The sequence below is a fragment of the Lagopus leucura genome, unplaced genomic scaffold (assembly GCF_019238085.1).
Source record: "Lagopus leucura isolate 7727_CA_CO unplaced genomic scaffold, USGS_WTPT01 60209-0_obj-0_obj, whole genome shotgun sequence".
Classification (NCBI taxonomy): domain Eukaryota; kingdom Metazoa; phylum Chordata; class Aves; order Galliformes; family Phasianidae; genus Lagopus; species Lagopus leucura.
The window spans coordinates 555-24,989 of NW_024968247.1; the positions used below are offsets into that span (position 1 = coordinate 555).

At 59.7% G+C, this 24,435-nt stretch overlaps 4 protein-coding genes across 4 annotated transcripts in view; all 4 read left to right on the top strand.

The window, feature by feature from the left end:
• Positions 1-297: 297 nt before the first annotated feature.
• LOC122193546 (ubiquitin-associated protein 2-like) lies at positions 298-18,157 on the top strand (the record flags this gene model as incomplete). The annotated part of the gene is made up of 25 exons (XM_042894372.1): positions 298-481; positions 733-828; positions 1,445-1,490; positions 1,743-1,855; positions 2,318-2,377; positions 5,135-5,187; positions 5,974-6,059; positions 6,465-6,636; positions 6,971-7,172; positions 8,094-8,371; positions 8,557-8,729; positions 9,379-9,568; positions 10,015-10,069; positions 10,534-10,708; positions 11,084-11,156; positions 11,800-11,995; positions 12,654-12,742; positions 13,312-13,365; positions 13,920-14,001; positions 14,925-15,142; positions 15,230-15,335; positions 16,088-16,155; positions 16,455-16,652; positions 17,085-17,135; positions 17,526-18,157. Coding segments are annotated over 25 exons (3,114 nt in total), but the record flags the coding sequence as incomplete, so codon positions are not given.
• A 546-nt stretch (positions 18,158-18,703) lies between these two features.
• Positions 18,704-20,547, top strand: LOC122193544 (HCLS1-associated protein X-1-like). Its single transcript, XM_042894371.1, is given in 7 exon segments — positions 18,704-18,814; positions 18,898-19,072; positions 19,074-19,274; positions 19,363-19,408; positions 19,481-19,590; positions 20,016-20,166; positions 20,243-20,547. Coding segments are annotated over 7 exon segments (852 nt in total). The 5' UTR covers positions 18,704-18,761; the 3' UTR covers positions 20,359-20,547.
• A 453-nt stretch (positions 20,548-21,000) lies between these two features.
• LOC122193543 (aquaporin-10-like) lies at positions 21,001-22,946 on the top strand. Its single transcript, XM_042894370.1, has 6 exons — positions 21,001-21,154; positions 21,832-21,958; positions 22,045-22,182; positions 22,262-22,380; positions 22,456-22,673; positions 22,740-22,946. Exons 1-6 carry the CDS (start codon positions 21,050-21,052, stop codon positions 22,888-22,890), a joined length of 858 nt encoding a protein of 285 aa, XP_042750304.1. The 5' UTR covers positions 21,001-21,049; the 3' UTR covers positions 22,891-22,946.
• Positions 22,947-24,220: 1,274 nt separating this feature from the next.
• LOC122193542 (phospholipid-transporting ATPase ID-like) overlaps positions 24,221-24,435 on the top strand; it is a gene marked incomplete at its 3' end in the record, with an annotated part of 3,161 nt that continues 2,946 nt past the window's right edge. The window contains exon 1 of the mRNA XM_042894369.1: positions 24,221-24,311. Within this exon, the coding sequence (XP_042750303.1) occupies positions 24,251-24,311 (61 nt within the window). The remainder of the gene's footprint in view (positions 24,312-24,435) is intronic.

Genomic DNA, 24,435 nt, shown 5'->3' on the forward strand with positions numbered 1-24,435 from the left:
TAGGGTCTAATGGCACCCTATAGATCCCTATGGCACCCTATAGGTTCTCAGGGCAGCCTGTGCTGCTGGTTGGTGACCCTGCACACAGCAGGGGGTTGGATCCAGATGATCATTGTGGTCCTTTTCAACCCAGGCCCTCCTATGAGTTGAACTCACCTATGGGTAAATTCTCATCTTCTCATCCCATGGTCAGGGAGGGGTTTTGGGTTTTGAGAGAGCAACCCTGCAGCGCTGACCGCAGAGCGCTCTGGGGAGTGGACTTGGTCGTTTTGGGACTCAGTTTAACTGCTTTCCGTTTTTGCAAACCTCCAGCATTCCTGGGAGATGGTCGGGAAGAAGAAAGGCGTCTCGGGACAGAAGGACAGCGGACAGACAGAACCCAGTGAGGAGAGCAAAGAGAACCGGGAGAGAGATCGGGATTTCAGCCGGCGACGTGGAGGGCCGCCGCGACGGGGCCGGGGTGCCAGCCGTGGCAGAGAGTGTAAGCAGCCAGCCTTCCTTCCAGCAGCACAGCACTGCGCTCTGCGCCCCCCTGGGTGCTGGGGAGGGGGGGGAAATCACCCTCGTGTGGCAGCCTGCGTGCTGCTGCCCTGGGTGAGATGCGTCCTTCGGGCCATGCTCTCGCTTAAGAGGTCACGGGGCGCTTGGTCCCCTGCACGGCCGCCACGTTGGGCTCTTGAGGTCTGGTCTTAATGGGTCTTAAGGTGGTCTCTGTGTTGTTCTGTCTTTCAGTTCGGGGCCAGGAGAACGGGCTGGATGGTGGGAAGAGTGGAGGCTCTTCTGGAAGAGGCACAGAGAGAGGGAGACGGGGACGTGGCCGGGGCCGAGGTGAGCGCAGGGCTGTGGGCGCGGGGTGGAGACTGGAGCTCTCTTAAGAGGGAGGCTGCCGAGCTGATAAATGAGAGCTTGGTTTTTCCAACCTGACACTTGAACTCAGTGCCTGCGTGTCGCTCCAAGTGCGTTAGGAGCTGTAAGGAATTCTCACATCCCAGCTGGTGTGGCTTTCCTGCGCAGAGGTGCCTGTCTGCAGGCTGCTTGTTAGCAGCAGGCTCTGGATTCTGGATCCTCCCTATCCCTGCCTGCGTGTCTCTGAGCACCAAGCAAACCCTTGGCTTGGTTTTTAAGTGCTAAGCAGCAGCAATTCGTTCTCCTGCAAAATCTGTGTGGCTCAGGAGTTGTTGCTGAGGATGCACACTGCAGAAATGAGAACCTGGGGTTCGGTTTTCCAGCTTTTGCCAGCTGGAAACTTCATCAGAGCCTGGCGTCGCTTATGGCTGGTGGCACTGCCAGCCAGCTGAGGTCATTGGTGTACATGCAGGGACGCTGCTGGAAACCCCATCAGCTCAGGGGGATCCTCAGCGCTTTCATATTCTGGGCATCAGGGCTCCATCTGTGGCTGGGATGTTTCTTTGCCCTGTGATGCAGCGCTGTGTGTGTCTTACAGGTGGCTCTGGAAGGCGGGGGGGAAGATTCTCTGCCCAAGGCATGGGGTAAGTTTCACTGCTATAAAGCCCAGCAAAAATCACATCTTTGTGCACGAATGCTGCCCTCTGCCTCGGCCTTGTATTGTTTTTTCACACGAGTAAAGTAAAAGTTGCATCATGCTGGAATTCAGGAGGGCTGATGCAGCCGAAGCCTCGCTCCGTAAGGCAGAGCTGCCAATGTCTCAGCCCTGTTACAATGGGAATTAAATCAGTTACGCAGGGAAGGTGATTGAAATCTTTCCCATTCCTGTCTGGCAGAACTTTCAACCCAGCTGACTACGCCGAGCCGACCAGCACGGATGAGAGCTATGGGAATAGCAGCACCAACACGTGGAACAACACGGGCAGCTTCGAGCCGGACGACGGCACGAGTAAGTGAGCCCCACTCGTCCTGTGTGCGTCGTCTTTGCTGTGAGACAAACCTTCAGCCTGTAGTCCTCACCACAAAGGCCACCTCGCTCCAGCCGCTGAGGTGACAGTGGAAACTCAGAGCTGGATGTGCCGGCAGAGACCTGGCAGCTCTCGCCTCACTTTGGGGTCCCCAGGAAAAGCCTTTTTTCCTCAAACACGTGCAGCTCCTCCTCGTTTTCGCCCCCCTGAGGACGTTGCTCTGAGCTCGGCTGTTGTCTCGCTGTTTTTTGGGGGCTCTTTTGCAGCCCTTTCTCTCGGGCTGCTGTGGGGTGACACTGAGGCACGGAGCGGTGCCAGGTTTTGTGGCGGTGCCCTCGGGTGCCCCCTCAACAACATCCCCACACGTGGGGGGCGGCGAGGCGGCTTCACCGGAGTCAAAATTTCACTGGTTGTCTTTTTTCTTTTCTTTTCTTTTGTTTCAGGACTTGATTTCATTGGGGGTGAGGGCTCAAATTATCCCCGAAAATTTGACACTGCTCCTGGTACGATACATCCAGGTGCACCGACTGCCCCCGGATCCCTTTACCTTATAGCTCTTTTTCCAACCGACTTGAAAATATCTGTGGATATGTCGTTCTCCTCTCTTCATTCGTTCACTTTAACGAGTTTTGACGCTTGTTCTGACCGTGCTTTTACTAATGCTGACACCTCAGATGTAAACCGGGAGAGGTTTAACCCTTTCCTCGCGGGTTCGCGGGGCTCAGGCGCCGCTCTGAGCGCCCACAGCAGCGCCGCATCCCCAGCGCTGTGACAGAGCCCCCCAGCAGCACAGGGCAGCTCGGCCCCAGCACTCTGTGATCCCGTGCTGCTCCCACATCCCTGCAGCCGTCGCCCTGCTGCTGCCTTTTGCACGGGCTCAGAATGCTGCTGCAAGGGTGCTCAGCTCTGCTCAGCCGCCTCGGTGCTTTGCCTCTGCTTACAGCTGGCCCTCGGTGCTTGAGGGCTGCTTTGGCACGCTGCTCTGCTGCTTTTCTTCTAAGCAGGGCTGCCCTGCTGGTGCTCTGTGCTTCGGGGGGAGCAGGGTGCTGCTCAGTGCCTGGTTGTAGAATCGTAGAACGGCCTGGGTTGAAAAGGACCACAATAATCATCTCGTTTCAACCCCCCCTGCTGTGTGCCAGCCACCAGCCCAGGCTGCCCAGAGCCACATCCAGCCTGGCTTTGAATGCCTCCAAGTCAGGTCAGTCCTGTCCTGCTTTATTTTATGCCTTGTGAAGCCAAGAGAGACCTGTGGGCCGTTCCACTCTGCCTTATTAAGGCTGCTGGGTGGCCACAAAGAGGCCCCAAACATAACGGGGTGTTTGCCCAGTTCCTCAGACAAGGTCCTGCTGGTTGGGATGTCAGACAGATGCTCCCAGCGGTGCTGCAGCCGTTCCTGAGCTTGCAGCCCTTTGGGAGACCTTGCTGCTTTGCTCTTGGAAGTTATGAGAGGAAAGGGAACCGCTGGGGCTCGGGGTGCTGCTGCTGTTCTGAAGCACCTCCAGGTTAACAATTAACTGCCACCAGCACGTGGCTGCTGGCTGTGCCACTGCTGGGCCTTTGTCTGCATTGAGGTGTGGGGCAGTTGGGGGTCAGACCTCCAAGCCTTCAGGGTGGCTGCAGGTGGGGTCTGGGCTGCTCGCCTCCCAGCTTAGAATAAGAGATTTTCTCATTGGGAAAAGCCTCGAGCTCACGGTGGGATCTCTTGTTTTCCAGCAGTTCTTGCTGCAGACCCGCGAGTGCACCGAGCAGCTGCTTTGCATTGGGGCATTTCTCTGCTAAACTACTGAAACCCCCTGTGCTGCGAGACAGGACAGTGCAGCTTTGCCTAAAACACCCCCAAAGACAGCACTGATACTTGCAAACCACTGCTGACGTTCCTCTCCTTCTCCTGCTTTGAGCTTAAGGAGGGCGGCTGCTCCTCGAAGGCCTTCTGTGCAGGGCTGAATTCCCTTCTGAATTCCTCGCTGCTTTGCTTTTTGTCTTATTTCCCCCTAAAGTGAGCAGAAAGCGGAGCCCTGTGCTGCACTGCTGGCTGCATCGGGAAACTCTATGGCGATGAGCAGCACAAAGCTCAGCACCCAGCGCCCCGCTGCGCTCTGTGCTGATGGCTGAGAGCCCCTCAGCCTGGGGAGGAATGGGCCACAGCCCTGAGGCTCCCAGCAGCCAAAGGAGCTGTGTTCTGTCCACGTCTGTATCTGTAAATGCAACTTAAAATCGATCCAGGAAGGTTTCTTGCATCACTTCGGTGCTGATTTGGAGCTCTGCGCTCCCCACCAGTAGATCAGCAGATCGGTTTTGGCCCCGTGACTGAAACGTGGATGGGGAAAACCTGCCTTCTTCCCCCGAAATCCCAAATCCCACGTGCTGTTTGTGTGCCACCAGGGCCTCTCAGCTGCTGAAGGGGGGCTGATGGCAGCTCTGTCCTCGAGTGCCTCCAGGCACCCGGCTCTGGGGCTGCGCTCCCCTTCTGACGCTGCCCTGGGCACAGCAGCGGTGCTTTGGCACCGGATTTGTGGGCGATGGAAAGTTCTCCCACTCTCTATTCCAAATTCTGAGTTGCCTGATGGGTTTGGGATCCCCCCCTGTAGAATTCAGCAGATGGAGCTTCACTTGTGGTGGGTGAGAGGGACCGAACGCGCAGCAGATACAGCCGGGCAAAGCTTTTCCCTTCTGTGAATCTTGCTTGCAAATGCTGCTGTAATGGATTGTGTCTGAAACCTTGTGCCTGAAATCTGAAAGCTTTGCTCTTTGATGCTTTAAGCTGCTGGCTTTGGCCATTTCTCTGAAACTGGCACATCTTCCTTTCCCTGAAGGCGTTTTTGGTGCAACCGAGGCTTCAACGCTTTGGAGGGGGGAGGAAAGCAAGCCAACCCCAGAACGGCTCTGTTGCTCTGTGCTGTGAGAGGCCAAAGCCTGGTGGCAAACCTGGAGGAGCTCTGTCAGAGCTGCAGGGATCACGGCTGCTTGGGTGCTGCTGCAGGAGGGAATCAGGGCAGAAGGGCTTCCCTGCCGAGCTCCTCGTTCCACTGGGTGCTGGGCTGTGCGCTGCCCTCCCCGCTGGCCCGGGGTCCCTTTGGTTCCGCTTAGCCTCACCGTATGGGGACCTGGCCCTAAGCCTGAGGTTGGGATCGCCTGCTTTGATTTCTGGTTGGCAAATAAAGTCCTCTCAGCTGCTTGCCGAGCCCCCCCCCGGTGCTTCCCTGGCTCTTGGAAGAGCTTTGCTGTACGCCTGACTTGTCTGCCTTTCGTTCCCCCTGTAGGTGCGTGGAGGGCTGCGACGGAGGAGTGGGGCACGGAGGACTGGAATGAAGATGTAGGTACCCTGCAACACCTCCCTGCACGTCCGTGTGCTGGCAGCTGCTGTCCTGTCTGTGCACGGCGAGAGAAGCTGCACGGATTGCTCCTGTGCAAACTGCAGGCAGAGCCCAGGGGAGCTGTGATGAATGAGTGAATGTTGCTGCATCTGAGATGCAAAACTCAGGGCAGCCTCTGCCTTCCGTCAGGTCTCTGCTGGAGGAGAGGCTTCAGAGCCTTTTTGCCTTCAGCCTGCGTGATCTCTCAGCAGTTCCTCACTGCTGTGATTGTTTTTACACTCCTGCAGTTCGTTTGCTTTCACCTCCTCGCCTCAGTTCAGGTGGCACCTGTGGCTGAGGCCCAGAGCCTCATTAATTTTGCCTTTTGTTTGCTTCCTCTTTATTTTCTCTTCCACAACGTGAAGAGATCCTTTGCTCTCCGGTCCCATCACCCAAATGATTGCTGGAAGCCAAACCATCGGTCCAAAGCTTTTTTCCTTTGGCTTTTCCAGCAGCATTTGCACCAATGCATGGTGCCATTTCCACCAGTGCTGCACACCGTCATTGCAAAGCACAGAAGACCCCAGCAGTCCTGGTGGGTTTGTGAACAGCAGGAAATGTGCAGAAGGATTTATTCCTGACTGGGGAAGCGACAAATAACGCGAGGGCTGATTGTGATGGGAGCCAAATGGTGGAGGGGATCAGATGCTCAGTTCCTCGAGTCGTTCGTGGCTGTTTGTCTCCAGCGCCGTGTGCTTCTCGTGCTGCTCTGACTTGGCGTTCTGTTCCCCTCTTTTCTCTTTCAGCTGTCTGAGACAAAGATCTTCACTGCATCCAACGTGTCTTCAGTGCCTCTGCCTACAGAGAACGTGACAATCACAGCTGGACAGAGGTGATGGCTCAGGCAGTGCTGTGATGTGCATAAGAGGCTACGAGTCCCATCCCAGCCAAAACCCTGCCAGCTAGATAGAAACAGCAGCTCTGAATTAGCTAACGCAGACTGAGACGTAGGGGTTGAGTAAGGAGGTTTTGGGCCCGTGTTCTGGCTTGGTTCTTCACTGGTTCTTCAGATTTTGGGGTCTTTATCCAGTGTTTGAAGTGTGGGTTCTATGACTATAGATAGGATGCTGCCAGGCTTTGTCCCTTTGAGGCTGCTGGTGTCGGCTGTGTGCAGTTCTGCAGATCTGTTGGATGTGTGAGATAAGAATCGTGGGGTTGGAGGTAGAACTGCTGGTGTCAAAGCAAGCGGCGCAGGAGCTCCTGCTCACCTCAGGGCTTCTGTTCTTCCTTCATCCAGAATCGACCTTGCAGTGCTGCTAGGAAAGACACCTTCTTCCATGGAGAATGAGTCAACAAACCTGGAGTCCTCCCAGGCTCCCTCCTTGGCACAGCCTCTGGTGTTCAGCAATTCCAAGCAGAGCGCGATGTCCCAGCCGGCCTCTGGGAACTCCTTCTCTCACCACAGCATGGTAAGGGGGCAGCACTTCTACAAGCAGAGCTTTCCAGGATGTTCTGTGCGTGTGATCAAGGTGGGGGATACCAGCCTGTATTGAGCAGCAAGTCCTCCCAGGGGACTGCAGCAGCTGTAGGCAGAGGCGTGGATCCCAATGCTTCATGCTTGGGATCGTTTCTGCCCTCTTGCCACTGAAAGTGGAACGGTTTGAGGTGTGAAACTGTGTGGGATGACAGGAATGAAGTCTCCCTGGTGGTGAGGAGCAGCAGGGTGTTGAGACCCACCTGTCCTGAGCCAAATTCCCAGACAGGGGAGACGCTGACTTTGTTGTTTCCACGCTGCAATTGCAGGTGAGCATGCTGGGGAAAGGCTTTGGAGACGTCGGGGAGGCCAAAGGCAGCAGCACCACGGGCTCGCAGTTCCTGGAGCAGTTCAAGACGGCCCAGGCTCTGGCCCAGCTGGCAGCTCAGCACAGCCAGCCGGGCAGCAGCACCGCCGCCTCCTCCTGGGACATGGGATCGGCCGCACAGACCTCATCCCTCGTGCAGTACGGTAAGGGCAGCGGCTCTGCAGAGTTGCGTGAGGATCAGATCTGAAAGCAGTTTGACCGTTTGCCCCTCGGGTTCAGCAAGCGAGCTGAGTTCAGCTGCAGAAATGGCCGCACCTCGAGTGCTGGGCGCAGGGCTGCGTAACAGGAGGCCTGCCAGCAGGCACCTGCAGCGAATGGTTCTGAATACAAACACTTGTCAGTGCCGCCTCGCTGCTGACCCGATGCATCTTTCAAAGGAATGCGATTCTGGTGGCTGCTTGGTGCCAAGAAGTAATTCTACCTCTGGGCTGGCATGAAGGAGTAAAGGCTGATGAGGAGAAGCTCCTGCTTAGATGAGGTGCTGAGCCCTGCTGCAGCTGAGCGCTGCGCGCTTTCTTTCTTGCTGTAGCGAAATGGCTCTGGTTCAAATCTAAGCTGAATTAAAAATTGAGCCCTGTCCTGGCTGCAGTCGGTGTTGGCAGCTCTTGGTCTCTCCAGACAAGGAGCCACAGAGGAAGAGCATCAGGCAGAATAGGAGTTGTGTTAACACGCTGCAGTTGTGCAGGGCTGGGGGTGGGCAGCCCGGGCAGCAGCGTCGCTCGTGGGGGAAGGAGCAGACAGGAGGGGAGGGGAAGAAAGCAGCACCAAACCTGTGCCAGGCGGGCAAGCGGTGCCTCCATGCAGGAGGATGGAGGAGTTCTGCTTTCTGAGCTCGCTTTGTCCCACGGAGGTGGTGGAATGAACTCAGGGAAGAGGGCCTTAAAAATCTCAGTGTGATGCTGGTGAAAGGATGGAGGTGGGAGCGGGGCTGCAGGGATTCTCTGCTCCCTGATGTTAAGAGGCCCCAGCGGGCAGCGTGTGCAGCGCTTCTGTTTTTCAACGTCAGACCGTGCTTTGCTTCTAAGGAAATTAATCCTAATCTGGTGCTTTCCCCTCTCCAGCAGATCTCAAGAACCCGACGGACTCCTCTGTGCACAGCCCCTTTGCCAAGAGGCAGGCCTTCACGTCCACTTCCACGATGATAGAGGTGTTCATGCAGGAGAAGCAGCCTGTGGTGACAGCCTCCACCACCGTGCCGGCACCGCCGTCTTCGCCGCTGCCCAGCAAAGCCAACCCCGTTCCCCAAATGTCCCCGGGCTCCTCAGACAACCAGTCCTCCAGTCCCCAGCCTGCACAGCAGAAGCTGAAACAGCAAAAGAAGAAAGCATCGTTAACATCAAAGGTGCAGGGCCTTCCTGGTGTCAGATCTCTTGTTTGCAGGGTGATGGAGGAGGGCTCGGCCTTCCAGGGCGGCAAAGGGAAACCGGGGGGATGTGAGCCTGGGACTGGGGACGCCGATGTCATTTTGCGTGCTGCTGCTCCTGGGGGGAGGTGATTGAGCGGCTCCGTTCTCCCTTTGCCTTGCAGATTCCTGCGCTGGCGGTGGAGATGCCTGGCTCAGCAGATATCTCAGGGTTAAACCTGCAGTTTGGGGCGTTGCAGTTTGGTTCGGAGCCTGTTCTCGCCGAGTACGAATCGACGCCCACGACGAGCGCTGCTGTCAGCCAACCTCAGAGCAGCCTGTACACCAGCACTGCTAGGTGAGCGCCCCGGGCAGGGAAATGGGGCGCCCCAGCTTCAGGAGCTCACCTGCAGGCTGGTGGCTATGCTGCATACCAGTAGACCCTTTCTGACGCTGCCTGTGGTCGCAAAGGGGGGACAGTGTATGCAACAGCAAAGCACGAGCTGCCAGCAGGCTGTTCTGGGCAGCTCTGTGACTGGTCGGCCTCTGGTGCTTGTACAGAAAGCAAATGTTTCCTGCTGCAGTGAATTCGGCTGGAAATCCTGCAGGGGAATCCGCAGCACAGCTGCTCCTTGCTCCTGTGAGCAGATCTGTGCTCCCCTAACATGCGGACGGAGGGCAGTTTGTGTATCTGCAGACAGGGATAGAAGGGCAATCCTGTTTTCTTTTGGGCTGGGTCATTCCTTGAGTGCTGGGAGCTGAGCGGTGGCAGCTTGTGATGCTTGGAGCAGAGCAGCGTGAGGTGGGGCTGCAGCTCGGAGCATCTGCTTCCTGGGTTTCCTTCTGTGCTGGGTTTGTTTGCCTGCTCTGCGTTGCCCCCTCATGGTCCCTGGGGTTCTTTGCCCTGAAGGTTGGGAATGGAGGAGCTTGCAGTTGGTGTCAGCAGCTTTTACAGCAGGGCTGTGAGGAGGAAAACGACCTTTTTTTGTTGTTGTTCTTCTTTCCAGTGAATCTTCATCCACAATTTCGTCCAATCAAAGCCAGGAGTCTGGTTACCAGAGCGGCACAATACAGACAGCAACATTTACCTCCCAGAACAGCGCTCAGGGACCACTGTATGAACAGAGATCCACCCAGACGAGGCGATACCCAAATTCCATCTCCTCCTCGCCCCAGAAAGACCTTACCCAGGCCAAGGTAGGAAGACAGCTTCGCTCCCCTTCGTGCTGAGTAAGCACAGTGCATGGAGTGCTGCCTCAGGGGGAGCAGAGTTGCTCAAGCGAGCATTCTGTGCAGCTCCAGCTCACCACGAGGCTCGTGGCCACACTGAGCTCCTGCTGACTGCACCGGGGCCCTCAGTTCTTGCTCACCTGGGACAGGGTCAATGGGGTTAACGGTGGTTGAGTTGATTGCTGGCCACGCTTCGTGCCGTGGATGAACCCTGCTGCAGGGTGACGTCCAGGCTTAGGCTTCAGTTTGGTCTTATGCGTTTGATTCTTGCGTGCTGCACAGATTCGGTAACGTCGCTTTGGTCGTGAGCCTCTTTCACAGCTGAGGGAGGGAGGGAGGGAGGGCAGGGGTTGACCCTGCATTGCCTCTGGGGGTGAGAGGCTGCAGTGCTTAACTTTGCTTTTCTTCCTCAGAATGGTTTCAGTTCCGTACAACCCACGCCATTACAAAGCACGCAGGCTGTTGAAGGTAAGAGTCTGGCAGTGCTGTGGGTGTCCTGAGCCGCTCCAAGTGCTTTTGTGTTTGCTTCGGGTGAACAGCTTCATCTGGATTAATAGCAAGGCCTTTTTGTGCTGGACTAATTGTTGCTGCTTGTGCTATTTGCGTCCCTTGAAATGTTCAGCTTTCTGCTGATAGTTCCGCAGAATCGTTTGTGAGTCACTCATAATATCTTCCCCCCGATTACAATAATTTACTCTGTGAGAGGCGCCTCATTTGTAGGGCTTGGAGTTCTTTGCAATGACCCTGTGGTGGTTTTGGGGCAAAGGGAGATGCAGAACACAAATGTACTCCCAGGCATGGAAAGGTTGGCAGCACGAGGGAAGCCCCGGCTCTCCCTGCTCCTCTAAATGAGCCCTGGCTGATCCTCACTGCTACATTGCCTTCCAGGAGCTGCTGGGTGCTGCCTCTAACCCAAAGCTCCATGTTCACAGGTGCTACCGGCCCCACAGTGAAGTCTGATTCCCCCTCTGCTCCCAGCATGACGCCTCTCAACGACGGCGTGTCTGCGGCGTCGCTGCTGAGCACAGCCAGCCAGCATTCGACAGCTCTGAGCAGCCTGAGCCACAGCGAGGAGCTGCCAAGCACCACGGCCGCCCAGCTCAGCAGGTGAGCCTGGGGAAACAGGGATCTGGTGGGCAAAAAGCCCCTCGTGCAGGGGGAGGTGGGCAGTCCTATCCAAAGGTGCCTCCTTGGGGAGGCCTGGGTCCATCTGGAGCTGCTTGGCTATTGCTGCAGCCCCAGCAACGAACGCGTCGGTATCCAGACAGATGAGAGGAGGGGCTGAGCTCTGGCAGTTCCTTCCCCTCAGGAAGCAGGCAAGCCCTTTCCTTCAGGGCAGCAAACCCTTTCCTTGTGGGTTTCTTGGCATCTGCTCTGGGGATGAGCTTTGTCAGTCAGTCAGATGGGAAGCGGATCTGGCCTGATGCTGCCCAGCAGAGGCTTTTGCACCTTGGTTTAACGGCCCTTCTCCTCTTTCTGCAGTACGTTACCCACCCAGCAGAACAGTCTGTCCTCATCCACATCCTCTGGGCGAACATCAACTTCAACTCTTCTGGTGAGTCTGGGGCTGCTGGAGCATTGCAGCGCTATCACTGCGTCACAGAACTGTAGAGGTTGGAAGGGACCCCCAGAGACCATCGAGTCCAGCCCCCCTGCCAAAGCAGGTTCCCTACACCAGGTGGCTTTATTTCCACCCTTGCACCTCTGGCTGAAGGCTGTCAACCCCTTGCCCCCATCAAACGTAACAGCAGCTTCACACCAGCCTGTAGTACTTCTTAAAAATGCCCCACAGCTGGAACCGGCTGCTAGAGCAAACTGCCAGCTGATGGAGTGGCACCATTCGAATACCTGGAGCTCCTGCAGCTGAGCTCCGTGCTGTTGGCTTCTGCAGCAGAACGAACCTCCCTGCTGCGAGCGTGGTGTTCGGCCCTGCTGCTCCCAGCAGGCGCGTGTTGAGACGCAGCTGCCTGAGTTTGGAGGCGTTGTGGGTTGGCTGCACTCAGATCCTCTCAGATCTCTGGACTGAAGCCAGATGCAGAGCAGGTTTCCTCATAGCCTGCAGCGGCCGGGTTCACTGCAGGCCCTTGGCAGCGTGTGCAGGCGGAGCGGTGCAGCGCTTTGCGTCGGCTGCGTCCTGCAATATCCCTGCAGCCCCTTACGTCAGCCTGGTGCCGTAACCTCTTCCTTTCCTTCCCCAGCACACGAGTGTGGAGAGTGAAGCCAGCCTCCATTCTTCTGCTAGCACTTTCTCCACCTCCTCCAGCACGGTGTCGGCTGCCCCACCGGTCGTAAGCGTTTCATCCAGCCTCAGCAGCGTCAGCAGCCTGGGCCTCAGCCTCAGCAGCAACTCCACGGTGACAGCCTCCACTCGCAGCTCCGTGGCGACGACATCAGGTGCTTCCCCTGCTGCTGGACATTAACACTGACCATTGCAAACAACATATTCCTCCAATTCATTGGACGAGAAGGAGTAGGAATCGTATCATTCCTCCTCATTGGCTGATGACAGGGATGAGGCGAAGCTAAAACAGCTGCACTACAAGCAATAATCTGTAACCGAATCGGAGACATTGGCCTTATTCTAAGCATAGCATGACTAGCCTCAACACTACACACCTGAGACATCCAACAGACCATCCAACCAAACCAAACACCCACCCTCCCCCTCCTTGGCCTAATCTTAGCCGCCACAGGAAAATCGGCCCAATTCGGCCTCCATCCACGACTCCCAGCAGCAATTGAAGGCCCAACCCCACTCTCTGCCCTGCTCCACTCCAGCACTACAGTAGCAGCCCGAATTTTCTTACTCGTTCGAACCCATCCTAACCTCTAACAAAACAGCCCTAACCACGTGCCTATGCCCAGGCTCCCTATCAACACTATTTGCCACCATCTGCTCCCTCACCCAAAATGACATCAAAACAATCATCGCCTTCTCCACCTCAAGCCTCACAATAGTCACAATCAGACCAGACCTCGCAGGGAGGCTCCAAGAAACGAGTTTCTGCTGTTGGCTCTGCCGTTTGACGTTCCCTTTCTTTCCCTTTTGCAGGAAAAGCCCCCCCCAACCTCCCCCCTGGAGTCCCACCGTTGTTGCCTAACCCGTACATCATGGCTCCAGGATTGCTACATGCCTACCCGGTGAGTGCGACCCCCGGGGCCCCCAGCACTCAGCAGCGTGGTTGGCATTCTGTTCTTCCCGACTCCAGCTGGCAGGGAGAGATTTAACCTGGTTCACTCTATGACCAAAAACTGGGTAGCATTCAGGACTGAGGAGTTTGGAGCTGCTGTTTTCCATCACAGCTTTTAGGGAGCGGCCAATTTGGGTGGAGGTTAATGGAAGTCTGGAGCTGTCAGTGTTGTGTGACAAATGGCAAACGTAACAAGGGAAGCAGTGCCACAGAGCCTGGGGTGGTGTCACAGCTTTCTTCTGAAGGTGAAGACAGATCTGGGGGTTGCAGTTGCTTCTGGAGGGGAACTGTTGGATGCCTCCGCAGTCTGAAGCAGCGCTGCCAGATGTTGGTGCTCTCTTCCTTCCAGCAGCTCAGAGAAACTCCTGGCTGTGCCAGCCTTGCAGCAGTGACTGCTGGCTGCTTCATCCTTGATAATGGCGTGGGCCCTGATCTTCTGCTTCCAGCTTTATCTGAGCGCTGGGTGTCAGTTAGATAAATGGCTTTGTCTCTAACATCACCTCCTGCTCTTTTTTCTAGCCACAGGTGTATGGATACGATGACCTGCAAATGCTCCAGACGAGATTCCCATTGGTGAGTGCTGAAGATGGGCACAGGCAGCAGGCTGGGAGCTGAAGGCTCCCCCCTCTTTGGCAGGAAGGCAACGAATCACTCCTTTGTGTGATTCCTTTATTTTTGCTTTAGTTCCTTTGGGAATTAGCAGCAGTTTTTCGTGCTGTTGTATCGGTGGTTGTGGGGCGAAGGAGCTGCAGCAAGCAGAGCCGTTCTGTCCAACAGCAGAGTGAGAAGCTGTTGCAGAGCTCGCCTCTGATGCTGGAAAGAGGCAGTAGCTGAATCCTGGAGGGTGGCTTTTATTTAGGAAGCAGGGCGCTGCCCCTTGTGCTGTGAAGCAGTGGGCAAAGCACAGGCAGGATTGCACAGCAGTAGACCTTGTCTGGTTGTTCCTGTAGCCGGATGAGGGGGACGGCGCGTGCGAGAAAAACCTGGGGTTGTGCAGGCTGAGGTCAGCCTCAATGCGACCGACTGAACTGCCGTACTCTGACACGGGCCTGGAATCCCTGCTTCACCAAACACAGCTGCTTTGCATCTTCAGACAGAGCTTATGGAACTTCTCTTTTATCCTTCAGGATTATTACAGCATCCCATTCCCTACGCCCACCACCCCACTGACTGGAAGAGATGGCAGCCTGAGCAGCAATCCGTACTCTGGTAGGGGAACGGGGCAGCGAGCAGCACTTGCTCTCGACTTCTGCATGCTTAAGGAATTGTTGGTGTGGTGGAGCTCTGCTTTTCCAGCACTGCTTCCCCCCTGCTTCAGCAGGAGCTCTTCTATGCAGAAGTGCTTTGGCCCGGCACGCTGCGGCTGAAATCTCAAGCTCAGAGTTCAGCACCGCTGCATGCGTAATTTGCCAACTTAGCGTTGGTGATAATTAATGTCTGTGGCCACCCCAGCCTCGCCTCTGAGCTGGGACAGCGCTGAGGAATTCACTGGCTTACTGTGTGAGCTCTGAATGGGGAGAGTGTTTGAGCGGGAGAGCAGAGCAGGTGCTCCCAAAGAGGAGCAGAGGGGGAACGGCCTCAGCCCCGCTGCCAGCGCGGGATGGGGAGAGGAAGCGATGCTTCCTTGTGTTCCCTGCGGGTTGCTGGACCTCTGCAGCGTTTGGGTCAGTGCCACCAGGCAAGAGAGAGGGAGGTGAGAGCTCTGCTTGTAGAAAGGGGCCATTCACATCGTACGCCCTCAGCTGGTTGGCTCTGCTCCTCGGCAGGAGCTGCTTGCTGGTAGGACGAGGGGTGCAGGGCAGGGTCCCAAGCTGCCACGTTTGGGGGTGACCTGGATGCGTGGAGGGAGCCCAGGACTTGCTGCAGCACCCAGCAGCTGACGGTGGGGTCCCAGCAGCTGACGGTGGGGTTGGTGCAGGCAGCTCCGCTCCTCAGCCCTGCGGCGGCGCGAGGGCAGCAACAGGCAGAGCAGCAGTCGCTTTGCACAGGGGCTGGGGGCTTCAACTGCGCTGCTTCTGCTTTCGCAGGGGGGTTGGTTCGGTGCTGACGGCGGCGCTGCGGCGCCTGTGGGCTGAGCTGGAGCGCAGGGTTCGGTGCCGCCGTTCCTCAGCCTCCTTCCCTCTCTGCTGCAGGTGACTTAACGAAATTCGGCCGAGGCGACGCCTCCTCCCCTGCTCCTGCAACGACTTTGGCGCAGCCTCAGCAGAGCCAGACCCAAACCCACCACACCACGCAGCAGACGTTCCTGAACCCGGCGCTGCCTCCTGGCTACAGTTACACCAGTCTGCCGTACTACACAGGGGTACCAGGGCTCCCCAGCACCTTCCAGTACGGGCCCGCCGTGTTCCCTGTGAGTTCCCTTGAGGCAGGGCGAGGGGTTTGGCTCGCGGAACGATGCATGCAGCCTCTTCTCACCCTGCCCCTCTCCTTTCCTTAGGTTGCTCCTACCTCTTCCAAGCAGCATGGTGTGAATGTCAGCGTCAACGCATCAGCAACCCCTTTCCAGCAGCCCAGTGGCTACGGCTCTCATGGATACAGCGCTGGTAAGAGACCTGCAGGGCATCCTGCTCCTCACAGGCTCGGTTTTCTTTATTTGACAGAGCTTGTTGGCAATCTCACCGGCTGTGCAAATGGCTCTGGAGCCTTCACTCACTTCACCTCTGCCTTTATTCCTTTACTGCCTGTGTTGGTTGGTTGGTTGTGTTTGGCTCCTGTGCTCGGCGTTCAGAGGAAAGAGGAGGAAACCCGTAGCAGCAAACCTGCTGCGTGCCTTGGGTCTCACCGCTCAGCGTTGGGCCGGTTGTGAAGGGCCTGCTCTGCTTCTGCCTTGATGATGGCCTTTAGATTCCAGCTGTGCCTTTTTTCACTGCGTCAGGGCCCTCTGGAACTCCTCGTCTCTCTTGGCAGTGATACCTCAGCTCTGCAGCAGGTCGCCTGATGTAACTTACAAAGCAAGCAGTGCTCAAGTCGGGTCGCCCTCCCACGCCATTGCCTGTTTTGTGGCTGAGGAGCTCCCAGCCCTTCCTGCCAGGGTTGATTTCATCGCCTTCCTGCTCTTCAAGTTGCTCTTTTCTGGGCTTTTTTGGGGGAAAGGGTGCATCTCTGGGTGGCACCAGGCCCCTAAATTTGTTTCTGCAAGCTTCCAGAAGCTGCTGTTATCCGCAGCAAGAGAACCTGTGCTTGTACGAGCACGCTGCAGCTCCTTGCGCGATGCCTCCAAAGCTCACCTGACTTCCAGGCCACTCTTTGAGGCTCAGCGCTGCTGAGCCCTGACGCTCCTGTTTCCTTCTGCCAGGTGTATCTGTGACATCCAGTAACACAGGCGTGCCGGACATCTCGGGCTCTGTCTACTCCAAAACTCAGGTGGGTGCTGTGCTGGCTGTGTGCTGCTTTGCTGGGAAACAGGACGGGGAACGTGGCCTCCATCGTGAGAGGGGGGTCTGTCCTTGGAGCAGCCGGACAGGGAGAAGGGAAGCATGGAAGCACGTGGCCCTTCCCAAATTTAAAGTGACTCTGAGCCTGGGGGGGGAGGGTGGTGGTGGTTGGAGCACGGCTCCCTTCTCTGCACCAGACACCGACTGCCAGCCTGTGATTTGCACTGCTAAGAGGCGTGGGGTTTTTCAGCCCAGCGCTCCCCCCTCACTCTGCTCTCCTCCCCTCAGCAATCCTTCGAGAAGCAGGGATTTCACACTGGAACCCCGGCGGCCTCCTTCAACCTGCCTTCAGCGCTGGGCAGCGGCGGCCCCATCAACCCCGCGACGGCGGCCGCGTACCCCCCGACCCCTTTCATGCACATCCTCACCCCGCATCAGCAGCCCCATTCGCAGATCCTCCACCACCACCTGCAGCAGGACGGGCAGGTAAGCTGCCCCCAGGACCCCCGGGGGTCTCCGTACCCCTCAACGGGGCATCTCTAGGGCTCTGGCTCCCCCCGGCCCCCCCCCTCTCCCTCCCTCCCTCACGCCCCGCAGCGGACACACGCGGTGACACGCACATGCACATACACACAGGGCCGATGAGGACGAGGTGAGGAAGGCCCGGGGTGCGCTCCGCTGGGGGGTACTCGGCACAGCCCCTTGCAGCCGGGCTGTACCAGGTACGGTCGGGTAGTGCCCCTGCACGCAGACACACGCCTGGTCCATCCTGACCTCCCGGTCCTCGGAGTGGCGGCTCCGCAGGCCGGCAGAATTCCTCTCCACAGCCACGACCCCGCCGTAGCTTGCAGGTCTAACCGTGGATTTCTATTGTCATAGTTTGTCCCTTTATTTTTACATATCCTGGTACTGCAACAGCTTCCATATTTGCAGATGATACTGTGCTGCCAACGCCAGCAGGAAGATCAGGTAATGAACCTCTCTGATGATAATGCATTGCACTTGCCCTGGGGTCTCTCCCCGCCCCTAAGGCCCCCCAGGCTCACGTAGCCCCCTCCTTCTCCCCGTGGCCCCGCCAGGCCCGCAGTCAGGATGTGCACACACACACAGCCGCGCGCACAGACAACACACACTCCGTGCTCGACCCCTTCCCCCTCTCTCCCCCTCCCCGCTGCCCCCTGTGCCGATTGGGGGTGGCCGGCGGTGCGGCACCGCGCTCTGCGGCCCAGCAGGGACGGCGCTGTCACCCAGCAGAGCTGCCGGGCCGTGGAGCTGCTGGGATGGGACCCCCGGGGACGAGCTCAGCGCCCGCTCCCCCTGCTAACCCTCCTCCTCTGCTCCTTGCCCCCCTCCCCGCAGAGCGGCTCCGGGCAGCGCAGCCAAGGCAGCTCCATCCCCCAGAAATCCCAGGCCAACAAGTCTGCCTACAACAGCTACAGCTGGGGCACCAACTGAGCAGGGCGGCCCCGACCCATCAATTGCTTACGACAAGAAGCGACGCCGACCGATGTGGGAGGAGGAGGAGGAGAAGAAAAAACCCCCAGGGGCGGCGCCGGCCCCGGGCAGGGCAGGGCGGGCGGCTCCGCGTTGTCTGTTTTCAGCCACCTTTCCTGTTGTATGTAATATAGAATTTGTATTTTTTTCTTTTATTTTTTTTTTTTCTCTCCCCTCCCCCTTCTTCTCTCTCTTTCTCTCTCTCTCTCTCTGCATTCAGACTCTGACCCGTTTGCCGTAGGGGCCTTTTTTGGTTTGTACTCCTTCCCCTCCCTCCCTTCCCCCTCCCCCCCCCCCATCCCAGCTCCTCCCGCTGCCCCTCGGACCCAAAGGAGTGGAAGCTGCGCGCCGCCTACAGCAAACCCCTTATATTAGGAATAAGAGCAGTAATTGATATGAACAGCATTGTAAGATGAATTAGTTGAAGTGTTTTTTTTTGTACCGTGTTCTAAATTTAATGGATAAATGTGTCTTGTATATAAAAACAAAAACCCCAACGCCGGCCCCGAGTCCTCATTTCCGCGCCTGCCCTGCCCCCCTTTCCCCCCCATTGGGGCCCTCTCCTCCCTGTTACTTTTTGGTCTTTTTTTTGGTTTGTTTTTGTTTTGTTTTTTTTTTTTCTATACAGTCCAGCTCCTGTATTTTTCAGTTCAGCTGCGGGCTCCTTCCTAAAGAGAATAAAGGTCACAAAGTGCTGTGTGGTATCTGGAGTGCTTTGAGCCTGCTGGGAATGATTCCCCCTGCCTTTTCCCCACCATTTTTACAGCATTATTCCCTTATTTAGGATCGCTGTCACTTTCAGTCCCCCTGTTTTCCCCCCGGTGCTCCAAGCACCGCAAGGCTGCGGGGGGAGACCCTACGGGCCTTTCACGACACCCCGCGGCGCTTTACGGCATTGAGCTTCACGGCACCCCGCGGCGCTTTACGGCATTGCGCCTCAGGACGCCCGGCGACGCTTAACTGTCCGGCGCCTCAGGACACCCGGCGGCGATTTTACGGCCTTGCGCCTCACGACACCCGGAGGCGCTTTACGGCCGGCGGCGCTTTACGGCCGCGGCCCGGTCGTGGCTGGCGGCGGTGGCGCTTTGCGGCCGGAGCGCGATGAGTTTTTACGACGCCTTCCGCGGTTTCTTCGGCTTCCCGGGGCGCGGCAGGTATCGGCCTCTGCCCCGTCACCCCACCCCCGCTACTTCCCGTTATCTCCCCGGTATCCCGCTGTGAGCGCCGCGTTCCGCAGGCCCCGGGACCCGCTGTTCGGAGCGCCGTGGGACGAGGAGGAGGAGGAGGAGGAGGAAGCCGAGGGCCCCCCTGGGCCGCGCCCCCCCGATGATTTCGCCTTCGGCTTCGGCTTCAGCCCCGGCGGCGCCTTCGAGGAGCTGCTGCGGGACATGGGCGAGCTGCTGGGGGCCTTCGGGGGGGGGCTGGGCCGGGTTGCCCCCGTCCTTCGGCGGGGAGCGGGGTTGGGGGGGGCCCGGCGGAGCAGCCAGGCCCGGGCTGACGCCGGCGCTCCCCTCTGAGCCCCCCCTGCCCGGCCACGGCGCGGGGCGGCCGCTGCGCGACTCCATGCTGAAAGAGCCCGAGGGTCCGGCCCGGCAGTGGGAGCCGCGCCCGGCGGTGGGTGAGGAGGAACCGGGAGGAGGTGGGGGGGGGGGTTGGTTGGTCCCCGCCGGGCGCCGCTGACCGCCCCTCCTTTACCCTGCAGCTGGAGGAGCCCCCGCCGCCCTCCCCGGGACAAAAGGAGGACCGCGGTGGGTGCTGTCGGGGGGTGGGGGCTGGGCTTGGCCCCCCCCCGACCGCGCTCTCACTGCTGCTCCCTGCAGACTTGGACTCCCAGGTGTCCTCGGCGGGGCTGGGCACCATCCTGCGGCCCCGGCAGCCGCGTTCCTACTTCCAGAGCGTCTCGGTCACCACAGTGACGCTCCCTGATGGAGTGAGTGCCGCCCGGAGCCGCGCAGTGTGGGAGGGCTGGGAGGGGCTGGGAGGATCCCAGAGCTCATAGAGCCGCGGGACGGTCGGAAGGTTGGCTCGGGGTGGCCCTTAAAGATCACAGAGCCGTGGGATCGCCGTATGGATGGGTTGGAAGGGACCCCCAGCCCCACTCCTGCCATGTGCCGGCTGCCCCTCAGCAGCTCAGTGTCCCAGAGCCCCCTCCAGGAATGGGGCGCTCCCAGCTCTGGGTGGCAGTGCTGCATCACATCTGACCCAAATCCCCCCTCTGTTCATTTAAAGCCATTTCCCCTTTCCTGTCACTCGTACACAGTCACTCTCCTCCTGTTTCTAAGCCCCCTTTAAGTACCGGAAAGCTCTCCCTGCTGCCAGGATGCTGGGCCCCACTCACAGTGCATTTCCCTACAGGCAGTGGAGGAGCGCCGCACGGTGCAGGACAGCCAGGGCCACCGTGAGACGACCATCACCCGCCGGAGGGGGGACCAGGCCTTCATCACCACCACCAAGGAGGATGGGCAGAGCAAAGACTACCGGGAGGAGGTGCTCAACATGGATGACAGTGAGTGGGGGGGGTCGAGGGGGGGTCAGAGGGAAGCGCGTCTGTGCCCTGTGAACGAGCCCCCGTTGCTCTGCAGGGGAGCTGGCCCAGTTTGCAGGCACGTGGCCGCAGCGTGATGAGCTCCTCAGCCCTCCCCAGAGCTCCTCATCCCTGCTGGGCAGCTTCTTCCGCCGCTGGTTCTCCAGCTGGTAGCTGCTTGAGGAGCACGGGGCGGGGGCTGCCCTGCCGTGTGGGGGTGCGTGGCAGCCCCCTCTCATTGCCCCCGGGTCCTGCCGGGATGCAGGGGCTGGGATGGGGGCCGCCCCCCGCTTCGGCGCCCCGCTGCGTTGTGAGGGTGAAGCGTGCGTATGTGTACAGAGAAATAAAGTCTATTTATGCTAACGGCAGCGTGTGAGGCTCCTTGGGGTGCCGGGACCCCCGTGGTGGGAGGTTGGGATCCCGCTGCGCTTCACGAGGGGAGCACGTGTGCTCCCTGCCCTCCTTCCCACCTTATCTCCCCAGTGCCACGTTAACGCCTCTCCTGGGTGCTCTCAAGGCCTGGGAGCCTTTCCAAGGGCTTTTCATTCGTGCTGCCTGCGGCCGTGGCCGGGCCAGGAGCTGGCAGGGAACAAGGGGCCTCCATATGGGCACCTCCCACATCAGGATGTGGGGCAGGCAGGATTGTGTGGGCGAGGAGATCCTCCGGGATGGGTGGAAGCGGGGACGCAGCCGCTGCCCAGGGCCCCACGCGGGACTCTGGTCTCTGCCACGCGTCTCCCAACTGCAGCACGTGGCCCTGATTGGTTTAAAGTCTGAGTGTTATCACCCACCCCAGCCCGGGGCTCATAAAATCAGGCAGCGAAGCAGCCGGTGCCGCTGCTGCTGCCCGCGTTCTGCCAGTGCCATGGGCTACGTGTCCTTCGTGAGGAGGATCCGAGCGCTGCTCAGCATCCAGAACCAGCTGGCACGAGAGTGCCTGGCTGAGCTGCTGGCTGTCTTTGTGCTCATTGTGAGTGGGGTGGGGGGCTGTGCAGGGGGGGGGACCAGGGTGGAGGGAGCACAGAGCTGAGGTCCCACAGCCCTGCAGCTGTGCTGTGCCCACCGGGGGCTGCCTGGGGGTGGGGGGGGCTGTGCTGGGACCACAGTGACCCCAAATCTGCTCACCTCTGGCTTGGACCCACGCTGCGATTCACCACGGCCCAACTCACCCTTTGCTGCTGCTGCTGTTGCTTCTCTGTGATTCCATGGTTCTGTGATGAGGCTGCGGGTGCTGCCACGTGTGTGCAGTCGGGCACTGCATGCCTTCACATCTCCAGCCCTGTGTCAGCCAAAGGTTGGGCTCCGCGGCCTTGGGACTGGAACCAGCAGCGGTGAACGTTGGCCAGCAGTGCCCCCCAGCCCTGAGGTTTCCCTGCAGCAACATGTGACTCAGTTGCTGATAATTTCTTTTACTCATCGCTGAGTATGTGAACAACGACACTAAATGCCTCCCTGCTGCCCCGGGCTGCACAGAGAGCTGGAGCCGGGCAGTGGGCGCAGGCAAAACCACGGAGACTGGAAGAGGCAGCAGAGCAGCCTTTGGCTCCGTGCTGCCCTGCACCCATCCTGCAGAGGGACTCAGCTCTGGGGAGCGGGTGCTGAGTGGGGCAGAGCGTGGGGCCGTGCAGCCGTGTCCCTGTCCTGCAGCTGATCACGCTGGGCGGTGCAGCACAGATGATCACCAGCTCCGGGACCAAAGGGAACATCGTCACCTCCTCACTGGCGGGCGCCCTGGCCGTCATGGTGGCCATCCACACGGCGGGGGGGGTCTCTGGTGAGGCTGGGGGCTCTGCAGCTCCACGGGGGGCTCTGCTCCGCACCCCCAGCACCGCTCCCAGCCCCTCTCCTGCCACACTGCAGGGGCTCACCTGAACCCGGCTTTCTCCCTCTCCATGTCCCTGCTGGGGCAGCTCCCGTGGTGGAAGTTCCCCATCTTTGTGGCCGTGCAGACCTTCGGGTCCTTCGTCGCCGCCGCAGCCGTCTATGCTCTGTATTACGGTACAAAGAGCCAGCAGTGGAGCTGTGGGGTGGGCACGCAGCCGGGGGGGCTCCGCTGCTGCACAGCTCTGCCCCGCAGATGCCATCTGGTCCTACAGCAACGGGACCCTCACCGTCTCCGGGCCGCGGGAGACGGCCTCCATCTTCGCCACGTACCCCTCCGAGCACCTCTCCCTTCCCAACGGCTTCCTGGACCAGGTGGGTGCCGGCCTCACAGCCCGACGGCCCCATATGGCTCCATATGGCCCCACGCTGAGGCCGTGCCGCTCGCAGGTTCTGGGCACGGCGGTGCTGATCGTGGGCATCCTGGCCATCACCGACACCCGCAACCGCGCCGTCCCGCGAGGCCTGGAGCCGCTGACCGTGGCGCTGTTGGTGCTCGCCATCGAGGTGTCCATGGGCTTCAACTGCGGCAGCCCCATGAACCCCGCACGGGACTTCGGCCCGCGGCTCTTCACGTTGGCAGCAGGATGGGGCACCGAGGTGTTCAGGTGGGTGCTGGGCCTGGGGCCGGGGGGCACCGTTTGGATGCTCCACACCCACGGCTCCGCTCGCAGCAGGGGCAGCTCGTGGTGGTGGGTGCCGGTGGTGGCCCCGCTGGTGGGGGCCGCGCTGGGCACGGGGCTCTATCAGCTCTTCGTGGCCTTCCACCACCCCGAGGAAGAGGAGGAGGACGGCGGGCGAGCACGCAGGCAAACCAAGCACTGACAGCGCCGAGCGCCAGGGATGAACCCATTAAAGAGCCGAGCCGCCGCCGCCGCGTGTCCGTGCCGTGGGGCGGCGGGGCTGGGGGGGGGGGCTGGGGGCTGCTCCCCCAACGCCTGAACATCTTTACCAGTGACATCAACAACGGAATCGAGTGCATCCTCAGCAAGTTTGCTGATGACACCGAGCTGAGCGGTGCGGTGGAAGGAAGGGATGCAATTCAGAGGGACCTCAACGGGCTGAAAGGTGGGGCTGGGTGAACCTGATGAGGTTCAACACAGCGAAGTGCAAAGTTTGGCACTTGGACTGGAGGAATGCCAAGCATCCATACAGACTGGTTGAGAGCAGCCCTGCACAGAAGGACCTGGGGGTCCCCAGGGGTGAAAAGCTGAACGAGAGCCAGCAGGGTGTGATTGCAGCTGGGAAAGCAAAGGGGATCCTGGGCGCCATCAGCAGAGGGGGGGCAGCAGGGCCAGGGAGGCGATCGTCCCTCTGTGCTCTGCTCTCTGAGGCCCCGTCTGCAGCACTGCGTCCAGGGCTGGGGGTTCCCAGACGAGACAGGGAGCTGTGGGAGAGGAGCCAGAGGAGCCGCAGGGCTGAGCAGGGGCTGCAGCAGCTCCCTGCAAAGCCAGGCTGAGGGAGCTGGGCTCGTTCAGCATGGAGAAGAGGAGCTGGGGCTGAGCTGAGTGCAGCCTGCAGTGCCTGCAGGGAGCCTGCAGCCAGGAGGGGAGGCAGCTCTTGGGCAGGGGAGATGAGAGCAGGGAACGGCTGGAAGCGGAGGGAGGGCAGCTGGAGGCTGGGGCTCAGGGAAGTTGTGTGCTGGGAGAGCGGTGAGGGGCTGAACAGCTGCCCAGAGAGGCTGCGATGCCCCGTCCATCCCTGGAGGGCTTGGAGGCCAGGCTGGATGGGGCCCTGGGCAGCCTGGGCTGCTGTGAAACGTGGGCAGGTCGGTGGCTTTGCAGGCGCTGTGGGGTCACAGCTTCGCCATCCCTGAGCTCCCTCCCAACCCAAACCGTTCCGTGATTCTACGACCGCCCTCCGCATCACTTCCGCCGCCGTCCGCCCACCGCCGCGGCCATGGGGCGCTGAGGCGGTGGCTGTGGGGGCCGCAGAGGCCCCGGCCCCGCTCCCATGGGCTGCGCGGCCCGCGGGGCTGCAGGTGAGGGCGGGCCCGCTAGGCCGCGCTGGGCCCGCTAGGCCGCGCTAGGCCGCGCTGGGCCCGGGACGGCCGTTGTCACGGCAACGCGGCGGATCCCGCAGCGGCGGGGCGGGGCGGGGCGGGGCGGGGCGAAGCGGGCCCGGGGCAGCAGCGGCTGCGGCCCTGCGGGATGGCGCCGGCGGGGCGCGTCCCGGGCCCGGAGCCATGACGGTGCCCCGGGAGATGCCCGAGAAGTGGCCGCGGGTCCGGGGACCGGGGGGAGCCGGTGGGTGCGGGGCGGGAGGGAGCCGGGCCTGGGGATGCGGGGGGTGGGGAGGCACTTTGGGGGTCTCAGGGTGCACAGGGAAAGAGCGGGGTTTTGGGGTCGGTGGGGACCCAGGGGTCGGTGA

Excerpts from the sequence above, each read along its gene's own strand:
- LOC122193543 (XM_042894370.1), top strand. The coding sequence starts at position 21,050 with ATGGGCTACGTGTCCTTCGTGAGGAGGATCCGAGCGCTGCTCAGCATC. Across the intron at positions 22,183-22,261 it reads CGTCTATGCTCTGTATTACG|ATGCCATCTGGTCCTACAGC; the intron begins GTACAAAGAGCC and ends TCTGCCCCGCAG. Across the intron at positions 22,381-22,455 it reads CCAACGGCTTCCTGGACCAG|GTTCTGGGCACGGCGGTGCT; the intron begins GTGGGTGCCGGC and ends TGCCGCTCGCAG.